Genomic DNA, 27,960 nt, shown 5'->3' with positions numbered 1-27,960 from the left:
TGCACCAGCAGCATCTGCTCTTATATAACTATCATTAGCTTACAGCTTTAAGTGTTTAAGGTCTGTGCTAACTAAAAATAAAGACAAGATGATAGTTTATTAAATTTTAATGAAATTTGCAGATTGTTTCGGTGAAGTTTAATAAACTCAGCCGTCTGCTCCTTGCTATCTAAAATATAACAGGACACTGGAGTATATTCTCGAGCATCTCACACTTCTGAGAATCAGTTGTCTGCTTGACGTTTATTCAGCTGTGTAAAAACTATAACTTTAATCTCAGCCAAGCCGATTTACTCTTAAATCCTACTACTTATTCCTGCGTCTTTTGGGATCTTACAAAGCTTCAAACGATGTGTCGAATATTAAATTAGTCGTCCACGATTTTAAAAGTCGACATAATCGTGACTAGTCGACTAATCGCGGCAGCCCTAGGCACACTAAAATAAACATGTACTGCTGGTTTCAAGTAGTCTGATCCTTTGCTCAATAACAGAAATACAGTCAAAATAATTATTAGTGTATATACACCAATTAAAAGTTTATAGGATTTTTCTGAAGCTTCTGGCACAGAAACACACAACACACCATTTATAGTTTCTACCATTTTCTTTATTCTGTATGTCTGCTTATGTTTATAGATCATATACACAAATTGGTACAAGAAGAGTTATCCAAAAAAAAAAAAAATTACACATTCATAAAAAGACAGACAACCCCTGTGAAAAAGATTTTAATATAAGCGTGTTTTTATTTCTCTGAGCTGTCTTTCATCTGAATGAAAATATTGTGTTCTTCGGTCAGATTTCACACACTTTAAAGCTCAGCAGCAGAAGCGCGCATTTACACTCTTATTTTAAGATCATTTTCCAGTTAAGAAAACAAGTGCAGTGTATTAACAGCTACAGCAGACAAAATACAAAAAAAGTCTTTGTGGACTGAGTGGTATAAAAGTCGCCCTGTCTTAAAATGTTATATGTGAACTGAAAGCAAGGAAATCTCATATTTACCCACGTCTATTAATGAAGAGCTTGATACTATGTTTGCAGTTAATTTGATTAAAATAATTTACTTTTGTATACTCAGCTGGCTGTAAGCTAATTTATCTCTGAAAATAATTTCTGTATAGAAATTGGAAAATAAAACAAAAAACGCAATGCTTCACTTTTTTTTTTTTTTTTTAAATTTTAGGATCACTGAATATTCACCCAACAGCATCACATTTCACCACGCTCACTCACTCAAACTACCTGAAGTAAAGAACAGGAAACAATAGACAGGTGCGGATTAAAAACACAATCTCACTGCACGCCAGTGACTTTAAGAGCACGTCGTGAGGCGACGAGGCGTCTTAAGGCTCACAGATCAGGGTTTCCACCACAAACTGACTCCCAAAGTGACGAATCTTGTGGCAGTTCAGAGCCTCGCGCTTCTGCATACCTGTGAGGTGATCAGAGAATCTCTTATATAAACTTGTATGGCTGCATTTCGTGTCTCATGTTGCTGAAAGAGTACACAGAACTTCCAAACATTCAAATACACAGATTAAAGGTTGCAATGATTTACAATCTCTCTTAATGCTTGCTAAACATTTGTATGGCAGTGCATTTTGTCTTTGCCTTTCCTGTTTGGCATCTGTAGTCTTATATCTCTGTATGTTTAAACCTAAATGAAAGCCTGACATGCTTACCCAGAATCCTGTCTCTGCGCTGCAGTTTGTAGGTGTCTTTGCCTTTGCAGAGGTTGTTGATGAAATAGCCGAGCTGGTCGACGTGCTCCAGGCGCTCGGTCACCATCATCTCCTCACGGACCAGGTAAGACTGAGGCAAGTAGGTGCCAGCCTGGGCAAAGGGAGGAACCAAATGCAAATTATTTAAAGCATGGTGCAAATATGTAAGAGCTTGCGCTTTTTGGGTCTGTATTTCAATTTTTGGACATCTCTTTTCTTTGAGGAGTGCCAGATTCTGCTTAATCGTCATTAATACTGGAACCTGTATTAATAGATCCATGGCAAATATCAATTTAAAGCAGGCAGCTTGGTGGTTTCAATTCATTTATTTTGGTCCCAGCTGTTTGGAACAGTTTGAAGTGTTTTACACGAGGAAGACGTTAAAGCATCTTCCCCGAGCATCAGTTAGGAACTAGTTTCCTTAACATGTCTGGGAAAGTATGGAATGGTAAATTTGAGCATGTAGGACAGCTATAAATCATGTCATCTAAAACCTAGATTATACTCCATAGTGGATGAAGGAACGGACAGAAGGAGACCTGATGACCGAGAAGCCATTCCTGTTAAAATTCTTTCTCATGGGTAGTTGGTGCATTGTAATGTAAATTCTGTGGGGACAAGCCTGCAGGTTAAAAGAAAAAAAAAAAAAAAAAAAAGGCAAACATGTAGACATCCACACAGACCCTCAAATTCACTGTCTGATGATGAAACTGTTACTTGGACCTCAGCAGATTTATGGAAATATAATCCAGGCTTAAGCCAGCACAGGAACACAAATAGGTCTGAACCCTGCACAGTTACCTTGATATTGATGAGAAGGTCCAAAAAGTCTTTGGGAGGCATGACAATGGAGGTGTTGAGTGGGATGACATAGCACTTGTCCAGAAACAGATCCAGGTAAGCAGTCAGCCTCTGAGAAAGAAGGAATACAGTTAGAAAACAGAAAAGTAACTGGTATTTGCTTTTTTTTTTTTCTTCTTTACCTAGTAACGGAATAGAAAGCTGAGTTGGTTATCTTTAAAATCTAAATGTTAAATAGCTAAATATATCTGCATACAGTTTCCCATAAAGGTGCCTATGCTGGGAGATGGGTAAATCATCTCAGGCTGAATTCCTACTGGCTGGTTAGCAGACACTGCATCACTCACAACTCACATGTTCTTCCTAAAATTCTAAAGCTGTCAGAATGTTATTCCAGGTGATGTTTGGTCTACTTTGAATCCCTCTAAATGTGCAACCGTAGCTTTGCGTCAACATCACTATTTCCATCTTTTCAAGTACATACCCGGCTGAAGTCGTGGACGATGTCAGCTGGGTCTCCATCTTCAAACTCGGGCACTGGCACACTGATTAGCTCCACCTGCTCTGTCTCCAACACCCGGATCGTCTCTGACATCTGACGCATGTGGTTTGGCAGCTCCACCTCCACCTATGAACCAGTGCGTAACATTTTTAATAAGTTACAGTCACTGGTTACTCAGTGAAACGCTTTCCTTCTACCTAAACATAATTCAGAATTGTTTTTGGATCAAGTCATATTTTCTTAAAAAATACTTTTGGTACAGAAATAAAACCACATGGAGCAAAGCTTGGAGGCCTGTCAGCTCATACACTGATTTATGGCAGTGATGCGAAACTGACTAGGCTCACTTTCCTAAAAGAGCCCTGCAAGCAGAGGTCAGTTAGTCACCAACTCAGGACATTAATCAGTAACTCAATCGGTAATGATTAAATGAAAACAATAGACACACTGAACCAGTGTCACATCTACTGAACACAAACATATAAACACAGGCCTGTGTTGCAAGGGAGTTCATCATACTCATGGTATCTCGTCCTTATCTGGCTTCACCTACCCTCGCATCTTCAATTAGACCAACCAAATAACGCTTGGGGATTTTCAACTCGATACATAACCCAGAGTTTCACAATCTAACCACAAACCCGTTCACACATGAAAGAGCGAGGAATAAGGAATGTGCTAGAAATGATGACATAATTCTTCACAATCTTATTTAAGATCGCCAAGTACGAGGCTTAGGCTCAGGTTTACAGAGCAATGATTTCGATTTGAAGATGCCTGCAGCAAAAAAACCCAATTTTCCTAAAAATGTGATACCTGATGGGTATGCAGAGAAAACCAAAAGCTTTTTTCTGTCTCTAAAACCAGCTGGCCCTTCTGTTATCACTCTGGGGTCAAGAAGTTGTTTGTTTGTTTTTTTAAAATAAATGAGCAAAATACTCTCCAGAGAACTGATCAGTGGGTCAGTGGGTAGTGATTTCGTACCCGCTGGTCTCCAACCTTGACATATCATGCTCCAGAGCAAATCAGGTTTCCATCTTGAATGGCCACCATACTGATGTAGTCCACTAACAAATCAACCCCTGTTGTAACCCTGATAGCCGAGGGTTAACCCTGAAGCACCTCGCTGAGCTCCCAAATCCTGCTTCATAACACAGGCCTCTGATAAGGAAAAGATACTATATCCAGAGTTTTGCCATACCTCATCCTCCTCCTGGATCATGAAGTCTTCTTCGCGGTATTTGACGCCACAAAAAAATACTTGGCCCTCCTGTGGTTAAAAAAAAGAAAAAGAAAAAAGGAGACAGAGATGTGACATTTTTGACAAATAAAGCGTAACAGAACATACATCTCAAATTTGAGGAAGTCTTATTCCCAGTGAGTCCTTCAGTTTCGTCTGCTTCACAGCATTTTGTTATAACTAATAACATCAGTTTTTGACGTTAAAAGTTTAGTTCTCTCTGGAGAAATGCATAAAAACAGATACTTCTGTAGACACAAAGTTTTTCTGAATTTAGAAACAGCGCATGTTCGCATTTCCTTAAGGAATGTAATGTGACAGACATGGAGACAATTTGATTCTCTTTAAATTTAGAGAGAATTTGGATTAATAAAAATAGAAGAGGACATTCAGCCACATCACAGCCATTTACAGAATAGTAAACAGGAAGCCTGTTCAGATCAGCGACGGGTTTATTCAGTCTTCAGCTACAAAAGATGAGCTCAAGTTGATAAACTCAAAACAGCTTGGTCTAGTTTGTGTCTAGAACTGCCACTGTGCTGTAGGCGGAGCTTAACGTGACAAGAACAGCTGGCAGTGGCGTACATGCTCTGACCTGTCGCGCTGTGTCAGTTCACATTTACTTTTGCAATTTCTGATCCAAGTTTCATGCCTTTTCTTACCCATGTCATGAACAGAAATTAAATTTGAATGTGTTTTCTTCAGAAAGTGGAGCTGAAATGTGTTTAAAAGTACATATAAATTTGTACCATGTACTTTGCTCTTCACTGTCAGTGTGAGCTGCAGGAGTACAGCTGAGCACGGCGCTTTAAATAAGGGTGGTTTTGTTCATGGAAGGACAATAACATCCTAAATTATATGCAATTTTGCAGTAACATACATATGCATGTTTATGTTCATCACTGTCACTGTTTTAAACAGAAAATGTGGAAACTTATATATTCCATTATGAAGTTGATAAAGTGGTGTCACCATTGGCCATTAGTTTTTAATCATAGATGATCAACTCTTCCTGAGCCACCGCCATCTGTGACATTCTGTTGTAATGTTGTTAACTGCATTTCTACCTGTCTGCTTTCATATTTAACAACGCACCATTTGCTCCATGCGCTGTATGAGATACTTACCAAATTGTCCTCAGGCTCGCTACTCACCTCCATGACATAGTAGCGATACAGGTAGGCACCTCCGACCACCACTCCAGACAGCATGAGGGCCAGACCGAGGCACATGCACCAGCACCAGGCACGAGACTGGTGACGCACCAGCACCGCAGCCTCAGCGTCCTGCAGGAGAGGGCAAACTACTGATTAGATACGATTAAGTTTAACTGCCTCCAATTATACATTCAGGGATCTGAGAGAATCCCCCAAGGATCAGTACGCATCTGGTTATTATCGTTAAATACTTGTGATGATTTTCAACACATACCTATTATTTCAAACCCTCACAAATGCATTTTCCTGAGTTTTTAAGCATTAAGCATTCAAAACCACCCTAGCCTTCAAGGCAGGGCCTCCTCCCAGAAAACAAATACACTGATGAAACTGCAGCTGGTCTGGGGAGAAGCACTTTCTTAAGGATAAACGCAGGGAACAAAAATGCTGAGTACCACATATGAAAAGTTTACCATGCTGGACCTACTCAGGTAAAGTCTAAGTTCATGTAGGACAGTGCACGCACCAAGTACTGCGGTTATATAAATGTACTTAATAGCACTCCACATTACATTAATTGAAAGCAAAAATCAGCAGTATGGGTTGAATACTGTGCACATTTTGTTGTTTTGTTTTTTAAAATAAATTCAAATGCACTTAGACTCAAATAAAAATCAGAACCCGTCCCAACTTTCACCAGCTATTCAGCCGGGAAAATATCTTGAACTACGTCAACTATTAATCCAGAGGCCAGGGTGTGAGATGAGGAAAGTGTGTGTGTGTGTGTGTGTGTGTGTAAGAAAACAAAGGCTTTCTTGAGATCAGATGAAGCAGGCTCAACATCTCTTTTCAGATTAACACAGCATCAGGGTGACTCATCATGATGCGAATCACAGAGGGGGGAAACAAACAGAGAGAGTGAAAAAATACCTAAAAATGTGAAAAGAAACGAAAACAGAGATGAAAGTGTGGCTCTCAACTCGTTCTGTTATTACTTCACTGGAATCTTCAGGAAAGAGGAAACTACAATAAGATCCGATTTACATTTTCTGTTTGTTGAATAGTGACTAAAAGGAGTTTCAATCAGGTAGAAACTTCTACTTGATTTGCATTTTCTTCTTCTCTCTCTGACCAGTGGGCAGTAAAAAAAAAAAAAAAAAAAAAAATCTGGGCAAGGTGAGGAAGCATGTTTTCTTGTTCTGGTTTCTCGTGTCACTGGAATGATCTCTTCATGCTATGTTCTTTTATTAGATTTGAATCGCGTTGCAAAGGCTGGAAGAACCGATAACAAGAAGCACTGAAGCTGTCCTGGTAGCTTTAAGGCAGCAAATGTTGATTTTTTCCCCTCCGCTTTCTTTTATTTACCAGTTTCCAACCAGTTCTCTTGTTTGCTCCTGAGCAGCTATTGTACAGTGGCATTTAGAGCCCCCTTTTATTGAAGTCCAAATGTTTTAAAAGGAAGAAAACACAATCCACATTTGTGGAGAACCTTGCACGCGTTCGTTTGCTGAGTAGCAATAAATGCCGGGACACTTCAAGGGGCAGCTTTACCACCAACACAATAATACTGCCTTTGTGAGGATGAGAAGTTGTTATATTTGCATCAGCTGAAAGTCACGCTCTGCCAGAAGAGGCTCACCAAGCTGCAAGCGTGGCAACATTACTACATGATATTGCATGCAAGTCCAGCTGGCATTTTTGTTTTAATAGCGATTTCTGTTTATGCCATAAAAGTTACTTTCTCTGAACAACGTAACAAAGGAAGCTGAGATTCTAACGTGAGCCGAGAGGAGAAATGAAGATTATGGGATTATGGGCAAGTAATTCAACAGCTATGAAAAGAACAGGGGTTTTAGCTGCAAACAAAACCTACACTGTGTACTCCAGCCGGGCACGTTCTTTTAGGATAAAAACCTCCAACACATTTGGGAACACGTCTGAAGTACAGCTGATCTGTTGCTTTCCTGTGAATACCATTTTCTTTTTTTAAATTTCCTGTTAAGTCTGAAAATAAATTGTGCGGTTTCCGTTACAGAAACACAGACGAAAACATTTCATAATCTTTTTTTGTGGCAGTTTTGGGGGTGGGGGGCACTGATATTACATAATTATGCTTTATGCTTGCTTTCATAATTAACCTGGTTGACCAAACATTTTAACGTAAAGACAAATTGCTCACAGTGCTGCACTATGTAAAAGGCCCATCCTTCTGTCTTAACTAAAGCAGAACATCCAAGTCTCCTATGTTCATATGTAAACCACGCATGTACACCCATGCAACAATTAAATGATCAAAAAAGGCTAATATTTAGCATGCATTTCCAGACAGAGTGTGTTTGCTAATTTCCTAAATCCTTATTGGTCTAGAACTGGTTCAGTTCAACAGTGTGCTGTATACAATAACACAAGGGTTGACAGGAAAATGCTTATTATTATTATATAATCAAACCCAGGGGATATTATGGTTATTAAATCATCCTGGTTAGACCAAGGTCAAGACTACATGTGTAAATTTTATAAAATGAACAAACACAGTCTTTTGTCACACTGATCGTAGTTAATGGTAAATGGCCTGTATTTGTATAGCGCTTTACTAGTCCCTAAGGACCCCAAAGCGCTTTACACAACCTGTCATCCACCCATTCACACACACATTCACACACTGGTGATGGCAGCTACATCGTAGCCACAGCCACCCTGGGGCGCACTGACCGAGGCGAGGCTGCTGGACACTGGCGCCACCGGGCCCTCTGACCACCACCAGTAGGCAACGGGTGAAGTGTCTTGCCCAGGGACACAACGACTGAGACTGTCCAAGCCGGGGCTCGAACCGGCAACCTTCCGATTACAAGGCGACCTCCCAACTCTTGAGCCACGATCGCTAATCACTAAAATGTTAAAGTTGTTTTTTCATGTTTTAGTACTTGAACTTAACACATTTATACACTGGATAAAATTTTTTTTAGGACATCCTCATCTTTTGTGGCCTGCAGATATACTGTGTCATCACAAAACAAGACTTGTCAGCATGAATTATCTGCTTTGAGAACAGCTGACTTCCAGTTTAAAGCTTGTTTTTACATTTTTGATTGGTCAGTGAAGCATTACCATGCATTTCAGCATATCGGGTAGAGAAGAAGAGTGTTAAGAGCCTTTTCTGTTTTTTTAAAGCAGCAGCAGGGTGGCTGCTGAGAAATAGATAGTCAGCCCTTTCAGATCTACAAGTCAAAGTACAGAAAGCAGGAGAGGACTCTTAGAATGTAACATTTTTCCTGGAATGAACAGAAATACCGGTAGCGATTAAAAAAAGGAACCAAAAAGCAGACGTTAGCATGAAACCAAATATGCGGACAAATAAGAGGAAGTGGGGGGTGAGACCGTTTAAAAAGTACACACTGGCTGACAGATCAGCAACATGTTAGTGTCAGATGCAGTCAGTTTAATACCACCACTGCCTGGCAGAAAGACACCAAATTGGGAACATTTCCTCAGGCTTTTCTCCATCAGCTGTATAGCTGGGGTCACCTCTGCTAAATAAGGGGTTTGCTCCAATCACCGACATGTCTTTTTGGTTTTAAGGGAAGGGGAAAAAAAAGTTAGCAAAACATAAAAAGCAGAAGTCTCTATAGCAAACAGAACAAAAGAGTTCTGAGACCTTCAAGGAAGGACGCATGTATTGCACTTTAATTAAAAAACATTTACTTTAAGGATCCTGATTCAATATCACGAAAGAGACTTAACCCAAGCAAAAAGCTCATTCACAGGTACTCACAGCTCTCCACAATTGAACAGAGCAGAAGGAAGGAAACTAAAGCAGGAAAGTGTAGAGTAGTGCTGTCCAAAAAGGGTGTGAATATTGGCTCCAGTGGCAAAGCTGCAATAAGTTTACTAAGGGTGAGGTTAAATAAGGACTGATGACGACTTTCTCCCTGAAATGGTGAAATGCATGTTACTAATAACATATATGTCAGACCTGGTCTGCGGCTGAACTGCAGCTGACCGTCTATGGTTGGTTCATGTCTTTAATGAAGGATGAACTGCATGTGGTAACATACAATCTGAAAACTGCTCGCTACTCTCCAACAACAATTTAATGCACAGACCATCAAGCATGACGAGGAAGCATCAGTAGCAAGTTCACCAAGTAAAAACGTTTTCAAATTTCAAGACAAAGTTTGTATCAGGACCTCTGCTGTGGAGCACTGCTATGTCTTTTTCCAGTTTTACAACCATCTCTTAAAGTCTCACCAACAACAAGACCCAACAGGCCTTCAGACCAACGTTTCATAATTCCAACACACGCACCCTCATTATACCACTCCTATGTCAACACGGGAAAGCATGCCGACGTCATGAGAACAATATGTACAGTCAAAAACTCTACACTCAACACTCAAAATTTGTATCATTTCATCATTATTTGAGGGCCTACAGATTATTAATTGTATCATTACATTTAAAAATGTTTATGAAGTATATGAAACTGAAACATATCTGAGCTGGCCCAACTCTCAACACAAACATCTTTTTATACACAATGATATTTTTGTTTCTCAGTGCTGTCTGGTTAAATGACACGTCCTCTTTTGTTCTTAAGCCAGGAACGACTTATTGTGTAAGCTTTTTGTTGTGGTTGGTGGTCACCAGTGATGGGTGTAGCACATTCCAAAGTGTGAGGTTAATGTAATCAGATTACATTTCAGTACCTGCACATGTTTCTACAGTAATATAACTCGCAATCGCTTTGAAATCTCTTTGGGCTGGATTTCGACTGTCCTTTGTGTTACCATTTTTGTGTTCTCGTGCAAACACTAAAAGAAAGATTGTGTGTCCTCATTAGGACAGGGATTTGTGTTGCAGTGTGGTTTATATTGTTAATTGTGTACAAAGTCATTTATAGAGTAATGCAAAAGCAATGCAACAGTAGTGCAATAAGTTACTTTCTCTGGTAAGTAATTAATGAACATACAGCCTTACTTTTGAGAAAAGTAATGAGAATTGTGTAATACACTACACAATAGGGCACTCTTTTTGAGGAACAAACCCAACACTGGTGGCCACAGAAATCCCAGGTTTGAGCTGCTGCTGTGAGGATGAAGGCTGCTGGTTTACACTGTGCTGAAGTGTCCTCTGGGCTTCATTCACAACACCACAGGGATCAATGACGGTGTTTGTGTGTCTTTGAGATGAACCTACGGGCTGACCACACTAAACCCACCACAACAAACAAACATTTTCCAGTTAATTATGTTTGTGGATTCACATGGTTAGAGCTATTAATCTGTGTGTGAAGATCTTTAGAGTCATTGTGGCCACAAACCCTGCCCCCCCCCCACACACACACACACAAAAAAAAAACAAAAAAAACAACCAACAACAACAAAATAAACAAACCCAGTTAATTTTCCAGAATTAAAGTTGACAGCCAGGAAAAATAAATGATGTTTGTGCTCAGTGGTCAACAAGTAGTGGAAATCCTACAGAAAAGCTTTACAGTGTTGCTTAGTTGTTGAAAGTAAAAGACGATCAAGTCTCCAGAAATAAATCTGAGAAGTTCTTTTTGCCTTTTACACCTTAATGTAACATAAGACATGAAGTAAATTAAACTAGGGGATCAATGTTGATATTTATGCTTAGCATAAAGATATTAAATGTATGACAGTATAAAGATGAGGAGGAAAAGCTCATTTGAGAAGCTAGAATTCACTGAAAAGCAAAAGTACTTTTGCTTTGAAAGCAACTTCATGATTAAATGTAAACCACTGGCAGCCGTGTGTGTGTTTATGTTCAATTCATTACTATTACTACTATTTCAGGAATATTTTAGTTATGCATATATTCCATTTCTGTCAGGCTTTGGTTACCTATTAATGCAGTTCTTTGTCTTTTGCAGGCATACTGAAAGCTTTAACACTTTTTCAGTTCACCTCAACAAATATGTTTCATGTTCTGTATTGTGGCATTTTCCTTGTCAATAATCAATATGCAAATAAAGTACTATTTAGAACTCCCTGTGATCCTAAGCACGATTCAGTCTTTCAGTAAATGTCTTAAGCGGATAATGCTGTCCATAAGCATCAGTCTACCTGAGGACGGCTTGTGTTTCCATCTCTGTGGATACAGGTGAGTATCACTGTCCAAGGCGGGTTTTATTTCAGTCTACACATGAAACTTTATCTTCACCTCTGAGCTACATAGCGTGTCTGTGAAGGCAGTAACTGGGTAACGTTAGGTCGAAAGAAGAAAGAGTAGAAAGAGTGTAAGGAATATAAAAGAAAGCAGCAAATCTTTGTGTTTAAAAAGCCAAAGTCAGCAAGTGTGTCACACTGGCTTAAAGGAAAAAACAACAACAAAACCCACTGCAGAATAAGAGCACTCATGTCCAACGTAAAGAAATTAAAAGAGTGTGGATTTTCTAATGGAAATAGATTTAAAAGTAGCTCTTGGTGTACTTACAGAAGCATTTAAGGGAAGAGCTGAAATCCTATTAGGGGTTCATGAAGTGTATTACCATTGGCTGAAGTGTATTACAGGTGGTTAAATGTTGATCCTCCACCACACAGTGTATTTATAAGTATGTAAACATACATTAGGACTTAGATATGTGTCACAGATATAATACTAATAGCATCATGGTGGGACGCAACCCTACACTTTTTCACTACGTTAAGCAGTGGCTGTGCACACCATTCAGATAGTGTGCACTATGTAAATGTGCATGGGCTTCATAGCTGCTGTCATATATATGTGCCTGCTTAGTTAATCCTCCCTCTTCTTGAGTTTCAGTGGTCGGCAGCGTCCTGTGGGAGGCAGCTAAAGCTCTCTGGCTGAGTCTCCATCTGACTGATTACACTGTAATCCTTTTCAAGCAGCCCACGTGTCTGAGACACCAACCAGAGAACAAACAAGCAGAGAGCAACTGAGGAAAGGTTAGGTCTGTAATCCAAATCTGTAATTAGGTTTACTGATGAATGTGAAGGTGGAAGAAAAATTTTTACTGGCACATGTGGAATAGCTCCTTCTCAAAACTGAGAGAAAACATTATTTTCATTCGATTGTTTGCTGAAAGACGTGATAGACGGAAAAGAAAATCAATATTACGTAAAAAGGAGACCTTTTAAATCTCAACAGACTACTAATGATAATGATTACTTCCATAGCTGATTATACTGTCGTCAGACAGGGCAGGGAGGTTCACCAGGTTTCATGCTGAAATTAGGAATCAAAGCACAGCAAGTATGTACATGAAGCTCTTAACCTAAATACTGCAATAAAGTTTTGCTTCAAAATGCCCACAACGTCAACAAGATACAACCACAGGTTCCTTTGAGCATCTGCATAAACAGCAGGTGTAAGCATGTAACTGCTCCAGCTCAGCCTCTATAAAACCACATACACTCAAAGTATATGACACCCAAACTGTGAGGCTCGGCAGATACAACTGCTCAAACATTTAAAGACTGAATTCATAAGATAAGAAGAACTTTATTTATCCCGAGGGAAATTCTGTTGCAATTAAAAGGCTCCTCCAAATGCGGCCGACAAATGTGTCCTTCATTTCCCTGGACTTGAAGGATGGGCTGGAGGTATTCTTCGTGGCCCAACGTATCCCACAATTCATAGCGTGGCCCAGCCAATTCCAGGTTCCAACAATAAAGCGGCAGCTACTTAGTTTTAATATTACTCTTTCTGGGTCACAAAATTTTCAAGATATCACCCAATATATCGGGTGATATCTGCTCGATTTATCAAGACATCACATATTTGCAAAAGTGCTATGCCGTTTTCATACCCTGCGCAGTCTTTCGCTACTGTTTTATTTGTTCCTGAGTAAATCGGTGCGGCTGATATTAAAGTTATAGTTTTCACACAGCTGAATAAATGTTACAAAGAAAACTGATTAAACAGAAGTGTGAGATGGTCGAGAATTTACTCCAATGTCGTGTTATATTTTAGGAAGCAAGGAGCAGAGGGCTGAGTTTATTAAACTCCACGTCCACACGTATTTTTGAAAACAGAGATTTAAAAAAAAAAAAAATCCCATCCACATGTAAAAGCCAAAAACGAAGTCAAACGGTGTCAAGAACATGCCAAATCCTAACCGTTTATGTTGTATGTTGGCCAATCAGAAGTCTAGGAACCTGGAAGGAAAAGAGTAAACAGGATTTTAACTTTAAGCACTTCTGAAAAGTTTTTGGTTTTTCTGGGAAGACTGCTAATTTTGTGTTACTTTTAAAGTGCCTTCATCATTTCAAATGTTAATGACTAAAAACAGTATTTTGGCTGGTGTTGACTCACAACTTAGAAATGGACAAAATGCACACAACATACATAAATAAACATTTAATTTAAAAAACATTATTTTATTCAAAATCGACGATGACGTTGGCGTCGGGATTTGGGTTGCGAGAGCGTCTGTGCTGAATGTAGAAGCCCCGTCCGAAGTTCACTCTGACAACTCCGTCTTTCTAAATGGATGAACAGTATCTGCGTGTGTATACGCAAGCGTGTAAAAACTGCAGATAGTAAGATTAACAGCAACAGTATTTTGTCTCTATCTGCTGTTGTAGAAATTCATCTCATGTAAACAAAAACGTGGCGCACATCGTGACGCCAAAAAAGGCGCACAACTTTGACGTTGCATGACTAAATCTCAATTTTCCTCGTCCACGCATAAACGCGAAAACAACGTTTTTTGAAAATCTCTACCTTGGCAGGAGTTTTTAAAAATCTGCGTTTTCAATGACCCAAAACGCAGTTTGTGTGTTGGCCGAAAGGGCCAAATGCATAGAAAAATCTGCGTTTTCAAAAATACCCGTGTACGTATGGACATAGCCTGAGACAGCTGGTGACAGCAGTGTATATTTTTACAAAGTACCAGAACTTTGTTTAAAGTACAGTAGAAAATGTTCACAAATGAAATGCTACAACTAGAGATTAAAAAAAAAAAAACTTAGCACTCTTTATTTTCTAATACTGTCTAGTTTCGTTGATGTTCAAAAAGACTATATACGGGAAAAGGAGTCTAGTTTCATAATCTTCGGAATACAGTGGTCCCTCGCTATAACGCGGTTCACTTTTTGCGGCCTCGCTGTTTCGCAATTTTGCATGCTGTTTTTTTTTTTTTTAACAGTGCATTGTGTTCTGCGTCCTGATTGGCTGTAGACCATTGTCAATCAATCTCATGCTGCGTCTCCTGTACAGTACAGTATGTGTTCAGCTGGTCAAATTTACATAAATCTTCAATCGCTAGCAGTGTGACTCTGAAGTGCTGCACTGTATGTTTGTAAGTTTTCTCCCAAACAAACACAACAATGTCAACGAAACGTTTTGGACCCCCAAAGGCACCTGCGGGTTCCTTTGGTTTCATTCTATAATACTGGACTTTTTTTCTACGAAGGTTTGAACTTTGAGAGTGTTTAAACAAGAGAGAGAAGTGTGAAAATGTTCATGTGTGTCTGAGAAAAGTGTATAAAGCTTATAGTGAGTTGTTTTACAATCTTAAAACATTTTGCAGATTTCACCTATTGCAGGTTGTTTTTGGAACGTAACTACCGCGATAAACGAGGGACCGCTGTATACTTCTCTTATCTGTACTTCAGCTTAGACACTTTATTAGCTGACACGCACAGGCCAAAGTTCAACCTTATCATCTATTTCACTCATCACAGAATGAGAGGATGAAGACGCACACTGAGATGGTTTTGACACTTTTGCAATATGCATAGTTTGAAGACTCATTTCTTCTATTTGACAAATCAAACTTATTATCAAACGCAGCTGCAGAAGCCATTTTGTAGCACAGTCAGTACACAGAGGTTGCACGACGTTGGTCCCAGGAACTTGCTCATTTATAAATAAATGGGGGAGTGGTTTGGCTGCTTTGTCTTGATTGTTACTTTTTAAAAATGTATTCATTTAAATTTAACCTGACTTGAAGACAAAAGTGGTTTCTCATCACTACAAAAAAAGTCTCTTGGTAGCTGGCTGTGTTTTACTTATTTAAAAAATATATAATTTAAGTCGTGCAAACTTTTTCTCAACATATAATTGAAAGTAAAAAAAAAAAAAAAAAGCCCATCAAGTCAGGAGAACTCAACGTTTATATTTAAGCATGAAATTAAACACTAGACTCTTCTGAGAGGGAAATTTTCAGCGCAGTGGTTTCCTCCTGTGATGTTCTACACTCAGCTTGACACGGCTGCAGTTGATTTGAGGACAGAGATGTGAAAGCTGATCTTTAATAAGCACCACCCGCAACTGCTGTAGCACCACAGCCTGATTCAAACACTGCCGCTCACCAACTGTGAGGTAAGCACAGGTGCTCCTCCATCCAAAGTTAAGCTGAGGTAGCTGGAAGTTATTTGCCTTACCATCTAAGCAGTTTTCGTCATTTAAAACCAAATTATCATATATTGGCCTTGTTTTTCTCATCTTAACATTAAGTACTAATAATGTGTTTGTTGTGTAAATGTGCCTTACAAACGCAAAACTGCACTGTCTCAATGACAATATCTTAATGTGATGAAAATCCTGTAGTGTGCTGTTGAAGCACTTGGTCAATAAAACTGATAATTTATTAAATAGAAAATTTTTAAAGAGAAAATATCTAACTGAAGAACGCTCTAAATTTGCACAAAGCGGCAATTTTGTAAAGCAGACATAATAGTATATTTATTAACACTTGAAATAAACAATAAGTGGACAAAAAGCATAAAGATTTTACTAAATTTGCAATAATTATTCTGCCGACTTGTAAGTCAAATAACTGTTTCAAACGTTTTAATATGGGGGGGGGGGGAACCAATCTGTTGGCTAAAGCTGAATTTACCAGCTCAGACTCAGAAATATTATGATAGATTATTTTCTGTGCATTAAATAATAGGATAAATTGACTGTATGAGAGGTTTTTCACTGGACATGAACAAAGTTCTGGTTTTGGACACAGGGTGCTACAGCTGGTATTAATACTTGCTGAGTTTCCTAATGTGTTTACGGTCACCTGTAAATTATTTGCAAGGTTGCTATAAAACACACACACTGACATCGTTCTATACCAAATGCAGTGTATGGTGGCTACACAGCAGCTGTCTCTTATATAGCAACTAGGAACAACACCGAAAGTATAAAGGTGCAAGTCCAGCACTATGACTGTGCATGGCTCACAGCCATCCTGTATAAAAGAAAGACTGTAAACACAATCAGGCAGACAATATAAAGGGCTGCAAAGCCACATCACAAACAGCACACTGCTCTGTAGGTGCGGTCATGGCCTTCAGTTCAACTGCTGTGCAAGGATGTTTCTATCAGACCTTAACAGGTTAAACAATCCCCAATAATCCTGAGTGTGTCTCATACTAACGACAGTCACTGAGACAACTATAGAGGGAAAATAGGTCAAGCTAAATATTTAGGCTAAGCATATCTTCATGCTTAGTTTAGCTGTCCCCGAATACACCACAAGTGCTCAAGCAGTATCTGTGGAGCCAAACAGGCTTGCGAATTTGTTCCTGTTATACATGAACCTCTATGCGTTTCATTGACATGGCTTTTTGCTGTCTGGTAATACGCCAAGTCACTTTGTTAAAAAACATCTATTTACTCAGAGCAGATACATAATCAAGCACCTTTAATTCATTTCCAACCAATCTTAGAGAAATTTGTATTTGATGCAAACACAGCTGTATCCATCATAAAACATGCTGATAATTGTTATTCAATTTATCTAAAGAATACTATAAATTTTCAAGTTTACAAAAGTTCAATATGCTGTTTTTCTGCTCATAACTGAGCTAAAATATAAGAAGAATGAAAATGAAAGGGAAGTCAGACAAGAGTTTATCAGACAGATAGTGACTCAGAGAGTAAAGAGGAACCCAACAAAAAGAGAAACTATCAAAATTCAAGTTTTTTCTTTGGCAAAGTATGTCTTCATCACTCAATATAAGCCAGAACACACTCACTGCTTAGTTCAGCTAGAGTCAAGATGATGCAAATACAGCCTTTAATTAACAAGATCTATTCACAAGTAGTAAAATTGGAAAAATGTTCTGTAGCTGAGTTTGTGATCATCAGCAGTTGCAGGTGCTGGATTTTTAACTGGATTGCTGTCGATCTTTCACCTACTCAGCCTCCAGTGGCAAGCAATCAAAGTTTTGGTTAGCTATTGGATCTCTATCATTCCCTGTGAAACAAGTCTTCCACAGTTCAACAGTCTGCTGTTGTCTGGACCGCTCTTTGCTCCTGCAGACATTCTTTTGTTTAGTCTACCAACCAACAAGGAGCAAATGGCTGATCTTGTGAGACCTCCTACCATACATAATAATCATGTGGCATTCTCCCCAATCAGTAATGATTAATAACTGTATCTGAATCCAAACATCCAAGGAAAATTCACAGCTATAACAGGAGGCAGGAATGACCAAAACATCTGATGAGGGCAGAACGGGATGGCTTACAGACAAACTCACTGTCTCCAGCCTGTCAGACCACAAGACTCATGGCACATTCAAGTGTCTGCCATCAGGCCACCTTGTATCAGCAAGACTTGGCTCATCCCGCACTTTAAAGCATCCTAGCTCCTATTTTTGTATCATAACTCATCTGTTGTTTACTAATCGGCACATATGGCAGTAAACCAGCAAGCTGCTACATTTACAAGATTTGCAACTCACTGAACTACAACAGTGTCTGTGTTCACATGAGCAATGAGGAAAAGAAACGAGGAAAAGAAAACAAACAGGAGCCAAGACCTCAACAGATTGACTATTTTTATAATCAAATAACCTCCCCAACACACATAAACACAACTGGCAAAAACATAAAACATTTGCTAGTTCCTGTTTGGTCCTGTGCGGTCTGACCAGTAGAGCAGATTCCTCCCTCAGGAAGCAGAGCAGCAGGAAAATTTCCATGAAGGCAAAATAGATGACGGTGTGATAAACTCAAGCCTGCTCCATGGGAGATTTTTTTTTTTTTTAATAATTCTTTGATTTCTAAATATGTTAGAAAACACTTTCCAACATATTTCCTTGACTACAGAATGAGGTATGGGTATGGTGAATGGTTTTAATGGTATTTCTAATGATAATGCTTATCAGTCCATTACTTTAATGGTATTTTTATCGGTACTTTCTGAAGAAGAAATGAATCAAATTAAAAACAGAACTGAATTTACATCACATCATGATTTTTTCCAAGCTATTTTCTAAACTAAGGCTAATGTACTGTATTAGCATACTGTTCCTCTCAGCAATTTTTACACATAAACAAAACAAAGTTCAACACGTTTAATGAGGGATTAGAGAACCAGAGGAGCTGTTAAAGACTTAATAGTCTTTCACTTATTCAGCTAATATTCATCCACCTATGACCGCTACTCAGGGGTACTTAAATCAGATTAGATATGATCCAGTGCTCTCTCACTGCTACAGACAGGACTGGCTTCGCGTGCTGGATGCGGGTAATAAAACTTCCTGTTCCATCTCTGCTCCTGTCCACTTCTGTTGGTGGTTTGGGATAAATGGATTTTTTCTAGTTGCGATTAATTTAAATCAGCTAACCGTCTGTTAAAGCAGCTGCTTACTAATAGCTTTAGCCTGCAACGTTTATATTTTATAACCACTTTTATCAGTTTTTGGATCCTGTTGAGCAACAAGACACACACCTCGTTCCTTGACTGTAGAATGTTTTTTTTCCTTTTTTGTTTTGAGGGCATGTTAATACATTCGAAAACAGATCTGATACAGTGCAGAATTTTAAATCGTGTCTTAGAAATTTAGTAAAGCGTCCTCATTTATGAAGAACTTGTTGACTTTGCCAATGATAAATCAATCATTAATCACTATCAGAAATGTCTGTTCTTCCACATGAGCACCGGACTTCCTCTACAGCTTTATCCTGTTTTGTTCTGATTTCCTCAGTTTGAGATATATTGCTTTATACAGACACTTTATTATATATTTGCCACTTTTTGACATTTTATTTAAATGTTAAGTTTTTTTTTTACTTGCATTGTATTTTATTGCATTAGACTTTTACTTATTTAGTGCCTTCACTTTAGTTTTCTGAACTCTTTTGAACTCTTTTGTTTACAGGTTGAGTTAATTTTTGGCGGTTGTAACAAAGAAATTTTCAGACTTTTGGGACAATAATGCACTTGTTATCCTATCCAGACTTTGTTAATTTAAATCAAATTAGAGGATAGGGGCTGATATCTAACTCTAAAAAAACAACAACCCTACTTTAAAAAAGGTTCAGTAAAGGACTTCAAAGGATTACATTTCAACTAAATGCTACTGAACCCCACGCACGAGACACATGGCACAAAGTCCTCATTTGCTCTCTCCACAAGTGCTAGAAAATCCCCCAAGACACAACCCCAACCGAAGTGCAGAATCGCCTCTTTTCTACTTCAATCCCCCTGAAGGAGCACATTAAGCTCTGATTATCAAGATTAAAAAGATAAAAGTCTGTGACACTGAAGCTCAAGACACAGGGGGGTGGGGGGTTGGAGGTGTATGCCACCTTCATACAGTCTAATCCCACAATAACCAAGCAGGCAGATTGTGTGAAAGTTTCCAGCTAATGCAGAACTCTCACCACGAGTCAAGATAAGATATTCTCACAGCTTCTCATCGAGAATTACACTTTGTGGTTTGTCACTCATTGCACATCATTGAAACTACAAGCAGCTGTTTGCGTTTGCAACTCCAACATGTAGCACGGTTGACATCGCAGCGCTCTCTGCATACAGAGAGAGCCCAGACGTCCTCAGTCAGAACGAAACAGAAACAACAGACAGCTCCTTTTACAACAGGGTGGAGGCCAGCGGGAAGATCTTGTAGACTTTACCGTCTGAGAGGCAACACGCCTCAGCAGCCCACACATTCAACTCCACAAGTCAGCTCGAAAGCAGCTGAACAAGCTCCTTCGCAGGTTGAGATCACACAGCAGTCACAGCCACTCTGCAACTCCAAAACTGTCATTTAGTTGCACTTTTCTAGTGAATATTGTGTGAAATGCACTGCAGTGTCACCATACTGCACAGCACTCCTTTGGGTTTTTGCATTTTTATTTTTTTATTTTTATTTTTTTGGGGGGGGGGGGGGGGGGGATTTTCCAACTTATGAATGACATTTCTAGGACACTCTACATACATACCTTTCAGACCACAGAGGTTGGCGAAGTGACAGACTCTTATGCCTTCCTGTGAAGCCTTTCCTTCCTAAGCCGTCATTAATTGCTGAGAGGTGCAGACTAAATATAAATAAATTTGCATGGACTTTTGAGTTTAGTGATGGGGAAGTTCCCACCTATTATGCTTTCTCTTTTGTGAGAGTGGCACCTTTCACCAAGACGCAATAACATAACATCTGCATTTTCTGTTGTGTTTTTTTCTTTTCTTTTTCCCCCCCTCAGCACATTTTCACGTCCTTGAAGTCTGAGGCGAACTGATTGCAAAAAAAGGAGGAATAACTGGTGAGAACACTGACAACTCCTGTAATACGAAACCAGATTAAAACCCATCTTAAAATTTGTCAGGTAAAAATCTACACGTGATTTGGGGTTAAAAAAAACAAAAACACCAAAATCAAATTCTGTTTATTGACTGATCGGTTTGGAAACTACACGCTTTAACCAGCTAGTATACTTGCTGACCTCTAAAACGACATGAAAAGTCAAGCAAAGCTCGTTCCTGCACTTTAGAGCCCATAAACTTACATTAACGTTTTCAGAGTATTGCCAGACCAACTTAAAAGGTGTAAATATTATATTTATGTGGCATTTAGTCAGTGTATAAAATAGATTTTTAAAAAATGGAAACAAGTAGAAAATACCGGAAACGTCAAGAGTATCAAAGGTGAAAAAAACAAACGCCACCTGAGAAAGTAACGTCCACCGAACTCTGAATTATTTGACGTTAGTATTTTAAAAACATATTGTATGATTTTAAAATGTATTATTTAAAACTGTTCAAAGAGTGGGGAAACTGAAATATATCAGGAGCCCTGTTAAACAACAGTATTGTGTCTCTACGCATTTATGCTTAACTGCGCCTTTTCCCCCCACCGAGAACCTAGTTTGCCGTTAGCCATTTTCTACTCACTTTGTCCTCCTCGGGAATAAGAGTTTCGGCGTCCTTCTTCACATCTTTCTGTGCCAGAGCCGTGTTAAATGATACCTTGACCATCTTGAAACAAGTGGTGACAATCTCCGACAGAAAGTGGGAAAAAAGCAACACAACAAAAAGCAAACAACAGCAAAGAGAATTTGCTCCGAAATAAAAAGAAGTCGCACTTCTTCCCCGGCCAAGTCTGTTGTTGTGATAAGAGCGACGTAAAGCTAGACTTAGAGTGACCGCGCTTCCGGCCTTCAAAATAAAAGCATATCCACGACGATTAGTCTGAGACGTTCCGACATTTGACTGAAATACGAAGCAAAATGGCACAATCCAAGCTTAAAACTTAGCTTACAAGCAACATCAATGTGAAACTATGTAAACATCTGTATCTACGTGCTTTATTATACCTTATTATACTTGCTTTTATTATGCTTTATTTTATAGCCTCTTCTATGTACGACATGTATTTCAAAAAGATTTACAATAGGCCGAGAAGCACAGGCAATGGGAATGCAAGATAAACAACAAAATAAAACAATGCAGAACACAATAAACGAAAAACTCAGTTAACATATTTAGTACTATACCTACTTAAAAGAACATATAAATGGCTGTTAAATAATAAAATAGATAAATAATACAAAAAAAGCAAGTAATAGACTAAAATGTTTTATTTAAATATAGAACATTAAAACTGTGCAAATATTATGAAAGTGATTAGATCACGACTGTTGCTCTAGTACCTAGAGCTGTCAATAAATATTATATAATTTACTTCCGAAATGTAATGGATTACATACACTAAACTCAAGACTTTATTACTATGACTATAATTTATAGAGTTTATTACTTTGCTGGGATATATTTGCATAACCAACCCATCAACACCAAAGAGTGGGGTGGGGGGGACAATCCGAGCTACGCACACACACACACACTGATTAATACGGTAAAAGTAAGGCAGGGGCGTCAAATACCCAGGGACCAGAATCAGTTGCCAAATACTCTCCAATCTGGCCCCTGGGACAACTTTTTAAACTGTATTTTCATAAGTTTTATGAGTTTTATTACTGATCAAAAAACTCCCCCGTGACCACTCACCTAAAGTAAATAAAGAATGAAAACACAAATGACACTTTTTTACTGTTGTTATTCAAATTCATCATTTTTGCAGTGGCCTTTAAAGGAAAAATACAAAAACAAAAATTCTTTCAACTAACAAAAATGTTCTGTTTTTATAAGTAAAAGACCATCTGTGCCATAAGCTAATGGAACTTTTTCTGTATTAATACATTGGATGTAAATTTTATACAATTAACGTAATTAGTGGAAGTAATTTATGCATTTATTTCTTACGGTTTAAGCCCAAATAGTTGTGCTGAAAAACTTTAGTATTTCTCTGTAATGCAGAAAAACTGAGATGTATTGTGTTGTTAAACTTTTTTGCAATGACAGAAATGACAGTTAAGATCAAATCTGGCTTTATATTTACACAAGGAGTTTGATATCCCTGCCATAACATAAGAGAAAATAAGAAAATTAACATAACGACACGAACTTAAATTATGACTAAAAACTGGTAGTGTGTTAAAGAAATAACATTCAACATAAAAATCCAAAATTTAAATAATTTAATGGGCTTCAAGGAAATATACACATTTTTGATTTACAGAAAAAAACAGAAGAACTGTCAGTTTTACCTGATGAGCTATATAATGAATTCAGAATATATCTTATTTCTTTGATTCAAATATCTCAACAAACCACGTGAATAAAATTAGGCTGTAATGTGAGTTCTCATCTGCGAAAGACAATATCCAACCACGAAATACAGAATCACAGTACACAGCTTGCAAGAGAAAAACGTTTTATGTATTTTATCTTTTAATTACTGTGGCACTTTTCCCTTTTTGTATAAATGCTTGCATTACATAAACTTTTATGAAATTTTAAGCAGGTTTGCACTTATTTTGACGGTCCGGAAGTTTCTTCAGTTTCGGTTTGCGCTGTCTACGGCCTGACCGGGGGAAACAGCCTACATCTGGGAAACGGCTGTTTCCCCCTGGTCGGAGAATATGGGAACAAAATAAAATAAAGCTGTGTGAACACATTTATATACAGTGACAAAACAAAACAAAAGATTAATACAATTCTTTCTCGCCAGCTGGAATGTGTGATATACTAAAAAAAAAAACGCACACACACAACAACAGTGAAAAAAGGATGCCAGAAGTACTGTACTCATTTTTATTTTCAAGCGCTTGAATCGTTACTTGAATATTTCCACTTTATTCCCCGTCATAATAATATATATATTATCAACCTTTCCAACTTAATGTACTCCTTATTTTTCTGGTGTTGCTTTTCGCTTGAATGAAGGTGAAATACGCTGATAATAGAAACAATATTTGATGCTCTTACTTGTGTAAATGAGAGGTAACCTGTAATTAAAAACATAGGTCTGATAAATAAGTGCAGTGCATTAAAACGTTAAAAAAAACAGGAGGAATTTATTTGGAGTAGATGAACTGAGTACAAATTATTGAGAATTATAGATTACATTATAGATATGTAAATAAGGCACCATAAGTCTAGGTTAGAATATGACTGCCAATAATATTAATAACGCCAATAAATGCTACGGAAGTGAGAACAGGAGTCATATCTCTAGCATACCCTAGAGACCAAAACGCAAATTGCCCGAAAACAACAAAGACGACGAAGAAGAAGATTTTGGAACGTCATTTCCTGTCTTGCGCAAACCAGAGGAACGAAAGTAAACATGGCGGCGGCGGAGAAATCGACGAAGGAGAGACTGATGTCTGTGCTGGATGATTTGGAGGTTTTATCCAGGTAAAATTAAACTTCGTGCGAGCGTTTTCTCGTGTCTCGTGTAAACTGTTTGGTAAGCTATCAGTATTTTATCTGTGAAGAGATAAAATACTCGGAGCCGTGAACTAGCACCCCCAGTTTGTGCTGATTACTAGCAGACATGCCGCTCATTGGCCGAGCCTACGGCTTTTCTGAAAGAAAGATAACGAGCTCTGGGATTTGAAACAACCTGAAACACTGTTCTAATTTTTCTGTTGGAAACTGTTAGCAGTTAGAAGACTCCATTTTATAAAACAAGGTTGTTGAAGAGTTTGTAGGTACTACACTCTACGGCTAATAGTCATTTTCAAAAGGAAATATGTCTGTGAAGGTTCTCATTCATCCAGGTCATCGTAGTCTAAGGAGCTTGGAAAGAAAAGGGTCTGGACTTCTTTGAGACTGGGACTCTCCACCATTGGACCCTTAGAACTGAAGAAGCTTCTCGGATGAGAGGTGAAACGTCTTCAAGCAACTCAAAGAAGTCCAGGCGCTTTTCTTTCCAAGCTCCTTAGACTTTCAAAAGGAAACTACCACAAGAAGGGCCAAAATGACTAATCAGAGAAACAAAGCGAACATAGGCGTACAGAAAACGATCATCAGTATGAGCTTTAAAAAGTAAATAAATATATAAACATAGAAATTTGATTTGTTGGATTGAAATGTGGTTTTTGACCATTTTTAATTGTGTGTGTGTTCATTTCAGGGAGCTGATAGAGATGCTGGCATTGTCCAGGAGTCAGAAAATGCCTCAACCTGGAGAGGACACGCAGGTAACACCCCACTCAGCCTTTAGTCGACACACGGAGATTTAAACAAACTAATGACCATCACAGTGGCTGTCAGACCATGCGTAGTCCTAGGGTTAGTGGTGATCAAAGGCCTTCTAGAAGCAAGTCTCACTATGTGGCAGCTATTCTAAAATGTCTCCAGCTATATATTTGGTCAGTGTTGTGAAACACTGTCCAGTTTGATACTTGTCTGCCACTCGGTGTCTGTATTTTTCCAGTTTCTGGTACTTGATCTTCAAGTTCTTTGTGGATTTGCACAGTCTTTTGTTTTTTGCTGTTTTAAAGTTTTGGTGAGACATGATCACTGATACAGGATCACTGTTTCTTTAAGGACAAACCTGTGCTTAATTGCTAAGCATAATTTTTTTTAAATTTAAGCATTTAATTTTAATGCTGTCACATTTGAAGATATCTAGTTCCTTCCAACTGATTTTCTGTCGTCCATAAATCTTTCATAGCTTTTGAACCTTTTATTGTGTTAGACATGAGTGATTTTAGTTAGTTACACTAACCTGTATGAAGCCTATGAAATAGGAAATCTTTGATAACAGAATGTGTTGATGCTTTATCCATAAGATCCTGGAGCTGTTGGTGCAGAGGGACAAGGAGTTTCAGGAGCTGATGGAGGTGGCCCAGCAGCAGGGGAAGGTTCACCAGGAAATGCAACTGCTGGAGAAGGAGGTGGAGAAGAGAGATAGTGACATCCAGCAGCTCCAGAAACAACTGAAGGAAGCAGAACACATCCTGGTGGGTTTGGCTTGTCTCTTGTTGTATTTTTTTTTTTTATCCAGAGCAGGGCAGCGCTGACAGATTGAAATAAATGCTCAAATGTTTTAAGTATGCTGGTGTAGCTGATACTGTGCTCTTACAGCAGAGGTGTTCAGGGTTATAGTGTTGCTATTGTAATGTAAAGGGGCCTATGATTCTCTTCTTTTTCTGATATACCGTGTTACAGATGTTCATATTAAACATGGCCAAGGTTTAAAATAATGAGGCCAGCATACGAATAGTCATAATAAACAGAAACTACATCTTCTTTAAATTCTAATATCATGTGAGAAGTGATAAAGAGGATTGATATATTTCTGTGTATCTGTTTCAGGCCACTGCTGTTTACCAGGCAAAAGAGAAACTGAAATCCATCGAAAGAGCCAGGAAAGGTGAGGGAACACTCCCGACACGTTCTGGTGAAAGCTTTGTTTGATGGCTGGTTTTCTCTTTGATGGCTTGCCCATAAATTGACACTGTTTACATGTTCTCTGCAGGAAGCATCTCATCAGAAGAAATCATCAAGTATGCTCACAGAATCAGTGCCAGTAACGCTGTGTGTGCTCCTCTCAACTGGGTGCCAGGTATGTGCCAGGCTCTCTGTATCTCACACTGGGTGTTGGTAAAAGTTCATGTTCAGCTTCATTCACTGTTGTCATACTTGAAAGGTGATCCACGCAGACCGTACCCTACCGACCTGGAAATGCGTAGCGGGATGCTTGGTCACATGGCCAACCTGTCCACCAATGGTGTGAACGGTCATCTGCCAGGAGACGCGTTAGCTGCTGGGAGGTTACCAGGTAAGTTCAGCTGAGCACTTAAAGGAAGGAGTACCCATGCCTCCTGGCAAAGAGATTTTAGATGAGGTCAGAGGTTTGTTACGGTGATTTCAAAATGTATCATTTATCAATTTATCATTATCCATCCTTATCCATCCTTTAAAAAGTTAAAGGATGGATCCATTATTTTTCTTTTTATCAAGTATAAACACTGAACACAGGTTTTATTTGTTGCCATTCAGACTGCATCTACATCAAGCTCTGTAACATAAGAAACTTGGCAAAAAGTACCAGCTTTCAGATACTATATAAGGGAGCTGAGAGAGAGGCTGAGATAAGTAGTGTCAGTCAGTGTTTGGCGTTTCACAGAATAATCACTTTTCTCTCGTGTCACCTCAGACGTCCTGACGCCTCATTACCCGTGGCAGTCGTCTGATGTCTCAGTGGGGATGCTGCCCCCTCACCACGGCAATGACTTTGGCCTGGAGCCTCCGGGTCACAACAAGGAGAATGAAGATGATGTAGAGGCCATGTCCACAGATTCCTCCAGCAGCAGTAGTGACTCCGACTAAAAGTGTGTCTCAGAGTCAAGAAATGCTGAGACGTGTGTGTGTGTGTGTGTGTGTGTGTGTGTGTGTGTGTGTGTGTGTGTGTGTGTGTGTGTGTGTGTGTGTGTTTGCTCGACTTAAAGCTCACCAGCGAGCAACATCTGAGCAGGCATCTTCAGCTTCAGTCATTTATTGTGCCTTTGAGAAATTGATTTTTTTAAATGTACCCTTTTTGAATATTAGTGAGTTTATGGTGTTAGTAGGTGGATTATGTTCCCTTTGGACAGAACCAGGCTAACTGGCGTTATTATACAGTTCAGTGAAACTACTGTATAAACTAGAACTAGCAAAAATGAAGAACGTGTCATTCTGGACTCCTACATGAAAGAAGACAGACCAAAGAATATCCTTCAGAAAACAAAGACAATAATTTGCCTTCTTTTGCTCTTTGGTGACACCGTGTGTGTGAGAGACTTGATGTCTAATTTTAGTTGGTCACGGTCAGAATGTTTGCAGTGTAGTATAAGTTGTGTAAATATGCCTGTAAATACTCAGTCTTGTAAATAAATACTTTTTGAATACAATTTTTTTTCTACTCTTTTTGTGTCTGGATTTGTGGATTTGTTGTTTTGTTATTCATGTTTAGGAACACCAACT

The 27,960-nt window shown here is 38.8% G+C and overlaps 2 protein-coding genes across 3 annotated transcripts; one reads left to right on the top strand and one right to left on the bottom strand.

Annotated features, from left to right (window-relative positions):
* Nucleotides 1-1,162: 1,162 nt before the first annotated feature.
* Nucleotides 1,163-21,787, bottom strand: itm2bb (integral membrane protein 2Bb). Of its 2 annotated transcripts, none has more exons than XM_026144523.1 (7): nt 21,535-21,787; nt 5,397-5,555; nt 4,231-4,299; nt 3,012-3,155; nt 2,528-2,638; nt 1,688-1,838; nt 1,163-1,437 (listed from the first exon to the last, which is right to left on the bottom strand). In XM_026144523.1, exons 1-7 carry the CDS (start codon nt 21,616-21,618, stop codon nt 1,349-1,351), a joined length of 807 nt encoding a protein of 268 aa, XP_026000308.1. In that variant the 5' UTR covers nt 21,619-21,787; the 3' UTR covers nt 1,163-1,348. The 2 variants fall into 2 exon arrangements, with proteins under 2 accessions (XP_026000308.1, XP_026000309.1); XM_026144524.1 differs by having other exon boundaries at nt 5,424-5,555; nt 21,535-21,786.
* Nucleotides 21,788-24,230: 2,443 nt separating this feature from the next.
* med4 (mediator complex subunit 4) lies at nt 24,231-27,887 on the top strand. Its single transcript, XM_026144869.1, has 7 exons — nt 24,231-24,402; nt 25,124-25,190; nt 25,785-25,955; nt 26,311-26,368; nt 26,474-26,560; nt 26,645-26,776; nt 27,155-27,887. Exons 1-7 carry the CDS (start codon nt 24,332-24,334, stop codon nt 27,325-27,327), a joined length of 759 nt encoding a protein of 252 aa, XP_026000654.1. The 5' UTR covers nt 24,231-24,331; the 3' UTR covers nt 27,328-27,887.
* Nucleotides 27,888-27,960: the final 73 nt, after the last annotated feature.

The sequence above is a fragment of the Astatotilapia calliptera genome, chromosome 16 (genome assembly GCF_900246225.1).
Source record: "Astatotilapia calliptera chromosome 16, fAstCal1.2, whole genome shotgun sequence".
Classification (NCBI taxonomy): Eukaryota; Metazoa; Chordata; class Actinopteri; order Cichliformes; family Cichlidae; genus Astatotilapia; species Astatotilapia calliptera.
This window is presented reverse-complemented; position numbering and strand designations above follow the sequence as displayed.